Source organism: Anopheles gambiae, chromosome 3 (assembly GCF_943734735.2).
Source record: "Anopheles gambiae chromosome 3, idAnoGambNW_F1_1, whole genome shotgun sequence".
NCBI classification, from domain to species: domain Eukaryota; kingdom Metazoa; phylum Arthropoda; class Insecta; order Diptera; family Culicidae; genus Anopheles; species Anopheles gambiae.
Window position 1 is genome coordinate 69,553,598 of NC_064602.1, and position 10,450 is coordinate 69,564,047.

At 42.4% G+C, this 10,450-nt stretch overlaps 1 protein-coding gene across 1 annotated transcript; it reads left to right on the plus strand.

The window, feature by feature from the left end:
- Positions 1 to 4,834: 4,834 nt before the first annotated feature.
- LOC1271131 (thioester-containing protein 1 allele S3-like) lies at positions 4,835 to 9,678 on the plus strand. The gene is made up of 12 exons (XM_061659237.1): positions 4,835 to 4,915; positions 4,992 to 5,187; positions 5,242 to 5,920; positions 5,983 to 6,251; positions 6,316 to 6,401; positions 6,469 to 6,724; positions 6,784 to 6,993; positions 7,067 to 7,505; positions 7,568 to 7,867; positions 7,927 to 9,143; positions 9,215 to 9,368; positions 9,446 to 9,678. The coding sequence occupies exons 1-10, from the start codon at positions 4,854 to 4,856 to the stop codon at positions 8,136 to 8,138; spliced, it is 2,709 nt and encodes a 902-aa protein (XP_061515221.1). The 5' UTR covers positions 4,835 to 4,853; the 3' UTR covers positions 8,139 to 9,143; positions 9,215 to 9,368; positions 9,446 to 9,678.
- Positions 9,679 to 10,450: the final 772 nt, after the last annotated feature.

The following is a 10,450-nucleotide window of genomic DNA, read 5'->3' on the forward strand; positions in this document are numbered from 1 at the left end:
ACGATCTAAAGTTAGTGCTACCGACGGGCTTACACCTCATGAACGTCGACAATATGAAAATATTTCTTGCAGGGAAAAATGCTAGTGGTCCAGATGGTCCTTGATGATCTCGATAGTTGGTGCATCAGAAACGGACTAGAAGTATGTGTGGATAAATGCCAGTGCATTTCATTCAGCACAGCCCGAAACCCTATCATTTCGTCCTCATATCGACAGCGTTATTGCGAAGGAAAACCAACTGCTTAATCTTATAACGCGCACTTGCAGAGAGATCCGCTATGCCTGAAGGCACTTTACTGTTGCTGGGTTCGATCTATGTTGGATTACGCTAGTGTTGTGTGGACCCCGGCTGGAGGTGTCGCTATGCAGAGACTAGAGAGAGTGCAGAGGATGTTTACGCGTATCGCTATTCGTAGATTTCTGCACGGATATAATGCACCTGTGCCCTCTTATTCTCTCCGCTGTCGTATGTTGGGCTTGATGGAAATCAAATCCCGGCATTCACACGCGCAGTCTTACTTCATTGCCAGCCTCCTGACCTCCAATATCGATGCTCCTTCTCTCCTCAGCTCCATTCCTATTTACGTCCCTTCTCGTCGTCTCCGCGACAGACCTCCCATTTTTATTCCCTCCCGCCGTTCTGTTTTTGGTCAGAGAGATCCATTTTTGAGAGCTTGCGCAGCATTTAATCAAGCTCATGATTTGTTCGACTACCATGTTCCCTTGTCCAGTTTTCACTCTCGTCTTTCTCTCTAGTCCTTGTCTCTACCATCAATCTCCCATCCTTAACCCTTTCTTCTTCCTTAGTTTGTAAGACATATTATTGTGAAACCCTAGGCGGCTGACAATATGAAATAAATAATAATAATAATAATAATAATAATAAATAGATCTACTGTTCGGTTGTACGATCTTGCGTACTGCTCTCCGGTTTGGTGCCCGCTCACTGTTGGTGATATAAATCGACTTGAAGGCTTGCAAAGGAAAATCACTAGATACGCGATCCGGCTTCTGCTTTGGCAATCTCACTATACTAGGTCTTTCTACCATCAACGATGTCTGCTTCTTGGACTCGAAACACTTAGCAAACAACGTCGAAATGCGCAGTGCGTTTTTATCTTCCGGCTTCTCAACGGCGAGATCGATTCCCCCGCACTCTTAGGTCGAATCAACCTATTCGCTCCCTCCCGAATAACCATGGTCAGGGTCATCCCATGCTCCATGACATGTCATTGAACGCCATGGGATGTCATCGGAATTGAACGATGCATTAGAGTTATTCTGTTTATCCACGTCAGCATTTAAGGATTAACAGGTCCGTCTGTTTAATAAACAAATAAAAATATAAATATAAATCAACTCTTAGATTGCACATATACTCTTAGATGGATTGTACATACACCGAGACTGCAGGTGAGATTTAGCATTATAGTCCATCTCTCTCTCGCTCTCTCTCTCTTTCTCTCTCTCTCTCTTGCTCTCCCTTTCTCTATCTCTCTCTTTCTCTCGTTCTGTCTTTCTCTCTCTCTTTCTCTCTCTATCTCTTTCTTTCTTTTTCTCTTTCTCTCTCTCTTTCTCTCGCTCTCTCTTTCTCTCTCTCTTTCTCTCTCTAATTCCCTTTCTTTTTGGCCTGCTCACGATAGAGTACGTCGATGTGACATGATCCGGTCAACAATCATTCACACAGTCATCGAGTTCGCTGTGCTCCCCTGCGCCTCGTGCTGAACTAATCGCTATCGCTATCGAACAGCGGGTCGCTATCGAACACCTTCTTGGTGGGGCATCGTATCATGCCGGCCTTTGCCACCGTCGGGAGACTAGGTTCGCCGTACAGCTCAGCAAGATTGTGGTTCATCCTTCTCTTCCATGCTCCATGCTCGAACACACCACCAAAGATGTTCTCTGGATGCGTCACACAAACGCGCCCAGGGCGAAGCAAAGTGGCAATATATCTCACATTTCGTGCGGGATCGAAGCTTTGTGGATCTCAGCAGTCGGTGAAGCCCATAGTATGCACAATTCCCCTGCACAATGCGTCTTCGGATTTCGCTGCTGATGTCGTTGTCCGAAGTAACGACCGTTCCAAGATAGCAGTCACTTTTACTACTTCGGGATTGTCCCTTTCGTCTTCGTCGCATCGATTCTCAATCCAATTCTTACTGCTTCGCGTTTGAGTCGGGTGTATCTAGCCCCGCGCTTCGAATGACACATTCCAAAGCGATGTTGAAGAGCAGACACCAGAGTGTGAGATTCAGTGTGAGATTCAAACGATTCCAAGCTCTAACAGTCGGATCAATTTCCCAGGGAAGTGATACCGCTAAATGATGCTCCATAGCTCATTCCGGTCCATGGTGACGTAGGCCGCCTTGAAGTCGATTAACATGTGGTACGTAGGTATATGGCGCTCTCAGCACTGCTGGAGGATCTACCGTAGAGTGAAAATTTGGTCGGTGGTGGATTTGCCTCCAACAAACCCAGCTTGGTAGCTACCGACGAAAATTGTAACAAAGGGCGCATGTCTGCAGAACAGGATCTGGGATAGCATCTTGTAGCGGGAATTGAGGACCGTGATGGCTCGGAAATCCGAGCCATGTTGCCTTTTTGGTTATCATGTTGGTTATCAAATCGTACATGTCAAATCCCATATATTCTTTATCTTCGATGTCGTGTTCGATTGTTGCTAGAGCGCCGCCTTATTCAGACGTTCAAGTTGACTACTGTACTACGGGTTCGCAATTTTTTTTGCGTATCATCAATTAAATGAGCCACAGTAAATTCTACCATGAACCAATTGTCCGTAGAGTAGTTTGGAACAATTGCCAGAATAAATCTGTACGGGACAGGTTTGAATGAATTGAATGAAATATGAAATCGCATAAACTCGTGGTTAATGGTAAAATTTGAAATGTTTGATTGGTGTTATTATTCTTTCGATTTATGCCACTGCAGCTCTTAATTCTTGAATATTATACATGGGTATATTTTCAAAAATACTGTGCTTTTAGGATATTTGTTTTTTTTTAACAAGCAATTGATCATAACTTTCGTGGTGGCGCTTGGCCGCACCAAGTATTTTCGCTATAATACAGGCAATGGTGTAATTACAATGAACACAACTTAAAACGTTTTGAGTCTTTTTTGACGTTTTTGGTACAGATTTGGATATTGAAAATATTTTTCCTTGCGACAACTAAAGCGAAATCCATATTTTTAAGCTTTAAACATTAACCCATCATGCTGAATCAAAAACCTCCTTAAATCCTTCTTAAATTGGTTTGGAAAATTATATTTTAGTTTTTTTAGCACCGCATTTGAAAGATAATCCACAAAATACGGTAAAATATGCATGTTTTTGATGATGCCAAACTACATTCTTTCTAACTTTTATAGCGGAATTTGGGGCAAGTGTGCCATACGGGAATTAAGGGCAAGAGTGCCACCAAGCATTTTTCCTTAAAAACTTTAGTTTAATGATCAATTGTGTATACAGTTTGTTGCTTTCCAATGACTAGGTATACTGAGCCGAATTTCATATAGACCAATCGATATTTCCCATTGTTTTGAACTGATTTACGTTGAGTTTCAAAATTGAGCAGAATATTATAGTTTTTTTAATCCAACCAAATAAGCTCTCAAAAATCATGCGAACAATCAACCGAGGAAATATTTACACCACTGTATAGCTGAGAAAACGTGAATTTTTTTGTGGGGTTAGTTGAAAAAAACTTTCTTTTTGTCACTGAAATATTCAATTTCAAAAAAGTAACAACTTTTGGGGCAAAAGAGCCATCTCTATTTGGGGCAAGTGTGCCACCATCTTTCATAGGCGCGAGCTGTCAAAAATGTAAACATTGTTGTAGCGTTCACCGGTATGGTGCGCTTTTACGAGCGGATTCTACTCCGGAAAAACAGACCAGCAACAACCCATATTGCGATACAGTTTGTGATGAAAAGGGGTTCATTGGTGACTCAAGACATGTAGGAATACATACACTAGTGGTACAAACGTAATAATTTCCAATTATCTAAGAAAAACGGTTATTTTAACCAGGTGGCCGTCTTGCCATACGAGTAGCAGTCTTGCCCTATAGCCCAAAAAACAACGTCTTTTTGGACCCTTTTTAAAACGCTTCAAAAACTGTTTTGTTTGCATTTTTTTCATTTTTCAATTTTTTGCTTCTTCTTCTTATGGCTCAACAACCGTTGTCGGTCAAGGCCTGCCTGAACCACTTGTGGGCTTGGCTTTCAGTGACTTTTGGATTACCCCCCATAGCAGGATTGTCAGTCCTACGTATGGCGACACGGTCTAACCCATGACGGGCATGTTGTTAAGTCGCACGAGTTGACGACTGTATCACGAGACCGGCTTCCGCTACATGCCCACTTATAATTGGCGTTCCATTTCGACGCGGAACTCAGCGCCGATGTTTTGGTGAACCGTGAGAACAGAGCGATATGACACCTTGCATAAGTACGGCGCTTATCACCCCAGCATGTACACGGTACTTTTGTTACAGATAATCGGGCCTCTACTACTATAAGTTTAATACCAACAGAAGTACAGTATCTGTTTTTGTTATCATCAATACAGTAATCACACTGTAACAGTCTTTCAAGGAGTAACTGTATATTTTGCTTTTATTTTTTGCTGTGATTAAAGAGAAGCATTAAAGTTTTTATTCTTATCGAACGAAGGTCTTGAAGAAGATTATGCATGAAGCATGATTTGCGAGCGGGAAACCCCCAATATCAACAACACAGCTCCACCGATAGGGATGAATACCGTCCGTGTTTCAGTTCATTGGTAAACTGCACCTGAAGCAGGCGCAAAATGCAAAACCTCCAAACCAACCATGTGGCAGCTCATAAGGTCGCGAATATTAACGGTGATTATCTGCATTGGTGCTGCTCATGGGTAAGAACAACCGTCATGAAAGTGCTGTGCGAATTCATGCAGTTTGAAATGATTTTGAAACTACGTGTTGTTTAAGGCTTCTTTTCGTGGGTCCAAAATTCATCCGGGACAACCAGAACTACACACTGACGATCAGCAACTTTTATTCAAATCCAAGCAAGATGGACTTGATGGTGAAGTTGGAAGGCCAAACAGATAATGGTTTAAGCGTTTTGAACATTACCAAGATGATCGATGTGCGAAGTAATTCTATCCGGATGATCAGTTTCAGCGTAAGAAGAGTACGTTAAAGCTACAAGGCTTACAACTAATTTGCGCTTTTGCAGATTCCAGATAATCTGTCAACTGGTGACTACAAAATAACCATCGATGGACAACAAGGTTTTAACTTTCATATGGAGACAGACCTGTTTTATCTAAAAAAATCGGTAGCAGGGCTAATACAGATCGATAAGCCCGTATTTAAACCTGGCGATACGGTGAACTTCCGTGTGATCGTGCTGGACACGGAGCTAAAGCCGCCGGCGAAGGTTAAGACGGTTCATGTAACTATCCGAGATCCTCAGCGCAGTGTGATTCGCAAATGGTCCATGGCAAAGCTCTATACCGGTGTGTTCGAGGGCGATCTGCAGATAGCGCCTACTCCAATGCTCGGTGTCTGGAATATCTTGGTGCAGGTGGAGGGAGAAGAGCTTGTGTCAAAGACGTTTGAGGTGAAGGAGTATGTGTTGTCAACGTTCGACGTGCAGGTCATGCCATCAGTGATTCCACTGGAAGAGCATCAAGCTCTAAATCTTACAATCGAAGCGTACTATCACTTTGGTAAGCCAGTGCAAGGAGTGGCTAAGGTGGAGCTATACCTAGACGACGATAAGCTAGATCAACAGAAAAAGATTACCGTTTACGGAATTGGTCAGGTAGAGTTGCGCTTTGCTGACTATTTCGATATGTACGAAGATCAGCAGGATGTGCGAGTGAAGGTGACGTTCATCGAGCACTACACAAGCAAGAATCATGTTCGAAATACCGTTGGAAACAGTTACTGAATGGAAAATTTCTCTTCACAGATCGTACGGTGGTCAAACAGTCGCAAATAACGGTTTACAAGTATCAATACCGAGTGAAGTTGATCAAAGAGAGTCCTCAGTTTCATTCGGGACTCCCGTTCAAGTGTGCACTTCAGTTTACACACCATGATGGAACGCTGGCTAAAGGCATTTCCGGTAAGGTGAAGGTATCCGAAGTAGGATTCGAAACGACAGCAACGAGTGATAACGATGGATTGATTAAGCTCGAGCTGCAACCACGGGAGGGTACTGAACATCTCGGTATTAACGTATGTATCTCGAATGATTCTTTAATGGTTGACAAAGCATCTTGAAGGGTCAGTTCTTTTGCAGTTTGACGCTGTTAATGCATTCCTTTTTTACGAAGATGTGAATAAGGTAGAAACGGATGCTTTCATTAAACTGGAGTTGAAATCACCGTGAGTTATAGCTTGCTACAAATCGAAATTGTTAGTTTAATGTATAACATAACCTGACTCATTCTAGCATCAAACTGAACAAATTGATGCACTTCACGGTGACGTGCACGGAACGCATGAGTTTCTTCGTGTACTATGTTGTGTCAAAGGGCAACATCATCGATGCAGGATTCATGCTTGCAAACAAGGAGACGACGTACCAGCTGCAACTTAACGCTACGGAAAATATGATTCCGAAGGCGAAAATTCTTATCATTACCGTCGCAGGCCGCACTGTGATGTACGACTACATAAACCTCGATTTCCAAGAGCTTCGCAATAATGTAAGCGATTGTATGTCATGTTGTTTAACGTAACACTTATTCATGTTGTGTGGAAACAGATTGATTTAAGCGTTGACGAGCAAGAGATCAAGCCGGGACGACAAATCGAGCTGAGCATGTCTGGACGGCCAGGAGTGTACGTTGGGCTGGCCGCCTATGACAAAGCCTTGCTTTTGTTCAACAAGAACCACGACCTGTTCTGGGAAGACTTCTTGAAGGTGTTTGACGGGTTCCATTCATATGATACAAATGAATTCGACCTGTTTCACGTAAGTTAAAAGAGTCCAACATATATATCTAGTGAGGATTTAAAAGGACATAATGGATGATTCGTTTTTAAAGACCATGGGACTGTTTGCCAGGACACTGGATGACTTCTTTGTTCAAAATTACAATCATAAATCAGAGCGCAATGGACAGCAGATGGAGCAAACGGTGGTCAGGAAACAGTTCGTGGAGTCATGGCTTTGGAAGAATGCGACCATTGGAAGCTCTGGTAGTCTCAAGCTGACTGAGGTTGTGCCGGATACTACGACCTCTTGGTATCTTACGGCCTTCTCGATCGATCCCGTCGTCGGGTTGGGTATCATTAAGAAACCGATAGAGTTCACAACAGTCCAGCCGTTTGTCATTATGGAAAGCTTGCCATATTCAATCAAGCGAGGTGAGGCGATTGAGATACAATTTATTATTATCAGTAACCTTCAAGGAGAGCACACCGTTGACGTGACGCTGTACAATGAGAACAATGAGATGGAGTTCATAGGACGTTCGATTGCTAGTAGGTATCAATGGGGATAACGACATTGAATTACTTATCTTCAATGTATAATTTGGTTCTAGACGCAAGCTACACCAAATCGGTTAGCGTTCTACCGAAGGTGGGGAAGCCAATTTCATTCCTGGTGAAAGCAAATAAGCTCGGTGAGATGATGGTTCGTGTGAAAGCCTCTATAGCCAATGGACTTGCGACGGATGCACTGGAGAAGGTGATACGGGTCACGCCAGAAAGCTTGGAACAGTCAAGAGTGGAATCGTTCGGTATTTTCTTTGACGAATACCAAAATCAAACGTTTTCGGTGTTCCCAAACATCCCCAAAAACGCCGACAACGGATCGGTTGAGATCGAGCTAAGAGTCAATCGTGAGTAATGCACACAACATTGCCCACACAATGCACACTTCATTTATTTTTTCCCTCAGCTAACTTACTGATCACTGTCAAGGAGAACTTGAACGATATTCGCACAGATTGGAGTGAATGTAGCAAAGGCATAAGATTCACACTTAATTTTGCTGTTCATAATTACCTGGTTGCTATTGGGTCATCAGATCAAATATCATCCGACGATAATGCAACACTATCCAAACATTATATGCGTCTAGAGAAATGCTTCAATTCCAATGGTTCATAGCGGAATAAGGTGTTTGATACTGCATTCCTAGTAAACGCGTTACATAATGTAAGCATTTATGTATCCTGGAAAGATAAGCGTAAACTTGAAAAAGCATTTGACTGGCTGGCCTCACAACAGCACCATTCCGGAAGTTTCAAGGAAACCGAATCTGATCTACACTATAAACGCAGTGACGTCGCACTAACGTCGTATGTGTTGGCAGTCATGCTGGAGAACGAAAGCGCCACAGTGCAGCACGCTGTGGTGATAGAAAAGGGAATGAGTTTTCTGAGCGATCAATTGGATTTAATCACAAGTGCAAATGATTTGGCGATAGTGACCTATGCGATGATGTTGTACGGGCACAGGCTAAAAGACGCTGCGTTCGAAAAGCTGATCTATATGTCAACCATTACCAATAATGGAGCAGAACGATATTGGAACCCGTCAAACAGCGTAGAGGCAACGTCTTTTGCTCTTCTATCGCATGTTGTGGCCAATAAGTTGCTAGAAGCTTTGCCAATCATGCGTTGGCTAGTAAATCATAGAAGCGAATTGAATAGTGTTTCTGGGGAACAAAATACCTATTTGCGTTTCAAAGCACTGTCCAGCATAGCGAAAAAGATAGCTCTTAGTCGTAATGATTACGATGTTCGCATTAACTACAGGCTTAGTAGGGAATTATTCCGTTTTACATCATATGACAGCGATACACAACACATGCTCATTACACAAAACGTAAAGAAGCTCGAAATCCACGTAGGGGGTATTGGGGCTGGACTGCTTCAGGTGTTTTATCGATATAACTTGAATCTCATGAACTTTGAGCATCGATTCAAGTTAGACTTACAGAAACAGATCACAAACTTTGACCAAGAGCTGAAACTGAATGTATGTGCCAACTACATCCCCACAGTGTCTGAAAGTCGATCAAACATGGCGCTGGTCGAGGTGACGTTACCGAGCGGTTACGTTGTCGATCACAATCCGATCAGTGAGCAGACGACGGTGAATCCAATTCAGGTAAGACTATTTTGATGTTTTAATTGTCGGATAGTCGGAATCAATCAATCAGCATGACCTTTAATTTACAGAACATTGAAATTCGTTACGGTGGCACTTCGGTCGTTGTGTACTACAACAGTATGGGCTCCGAGCGGAACTGTTTCACCGTGTCCGCCTACAGACGTTTCAAGGTGGCATTGAAGCGTCCGGCGTATGTGGTTGTGTATGACTATTATGATACAAGTGAGTAGCTGGTGAACATTTGTTGTGGAAATACCAAGGGAAGTATAACATTCCATGCTTTTGAACTATTCTTATAGATCTGAACGCCATCAAAGTGTACGAAGTGGATAAGCAGAATGTTTGCGAAATCTGCGAAGAAGAAGACTGTCGAGCAGAGTGCAAGATATAGTGGCTGAGATAGAGCTACAAAGAGATGGCCTACCGACTAAGGCAAAAGATGTTAATAAAAGAATGTTAATAAAATATATTGTTGTAAATTCAACAATTCCAAACGTGGCAATTATGAAGCATTTGAAGTTCAACCAACAAAGACTGACATTAGTTCATTTCACTGTGTTGTAGCATATCTGCAAAACAGAACTTATTATAAACCACACTATCAGCTATAGACTCCTTGGAGCACACTTCGGAAAGCCAAACCACACTATTGCAATATATTAATTATAACACACTCAGCAAATCAGATCATAAAATAATGCTGCTGGCGGATGTGTTGCTCCGTCGCAGCGCCCAACGCCGGTGCTTTACACCGAGTCGAGTATATTTTTCCTTCGTCGACCGGAGAGTGCCTCCGACTATTAAGAAACGAGCGATTCTGAGGTTTGTGTTCGAATGCGATTACTTTATTTAGGTTTTCATCTCTTATATGCTATTTAGTTGCTGACCGCATATAGGTCAGCTAACTGTAACTATGACTATTTTGATAACAAGTTTTATTTATATTTAATGCGACATGTACCCATGGTTTAGAAATGGCGTAAGTTACTTCCTCGTTTGAACCGTGAGAACGGTTGACTACCTGTTTATGTTTGTTGCGTTTCTGAAGCGCGCGCTATCGCTTGAGGCGTGTTTTGCTTGAACTTTGTTTTGTTTTAACTGCAGGCAAACTAAGTGAACCAAGAACGCATAGCAAGTTAAAAGCTCAGTGACGAAAACATCCATTCTTTAGCAACAATAGTTGAAACCTTCTTTCACAATACAGTAATACCGCAGCATAGGCACACATCGACAAACACCTCACACCATTTCAGTTTATAAATTGTTACCAATAACAATAACATTTAATAAGGACAAAAACACAC

Excerpts from the sequence above, each read along its gene's own strand:
- LOC1271131 (XM_061659237.1), top strand. The coding sequence starts at position 4,854 with ATGTGGCAGCTCATAAGGTCGCGAATATTAACGGTGATTATCTGCATT. Across the intron at positions 5,921-5,982 it reads GTTCATCGAGCACTACACAA|ATCGTACGGTGGTCAAACAG; the intron begins GCAAGAATCATG and ends TTCTCTTCACAG. Across the intron at positions 6,402-6,468 it reads AAACTGGAGTTGAAATCACC|CATCAAACTGAACAAATTGA; the intron begins GTGAGTTATAGC and ends GACTCATTCTAG.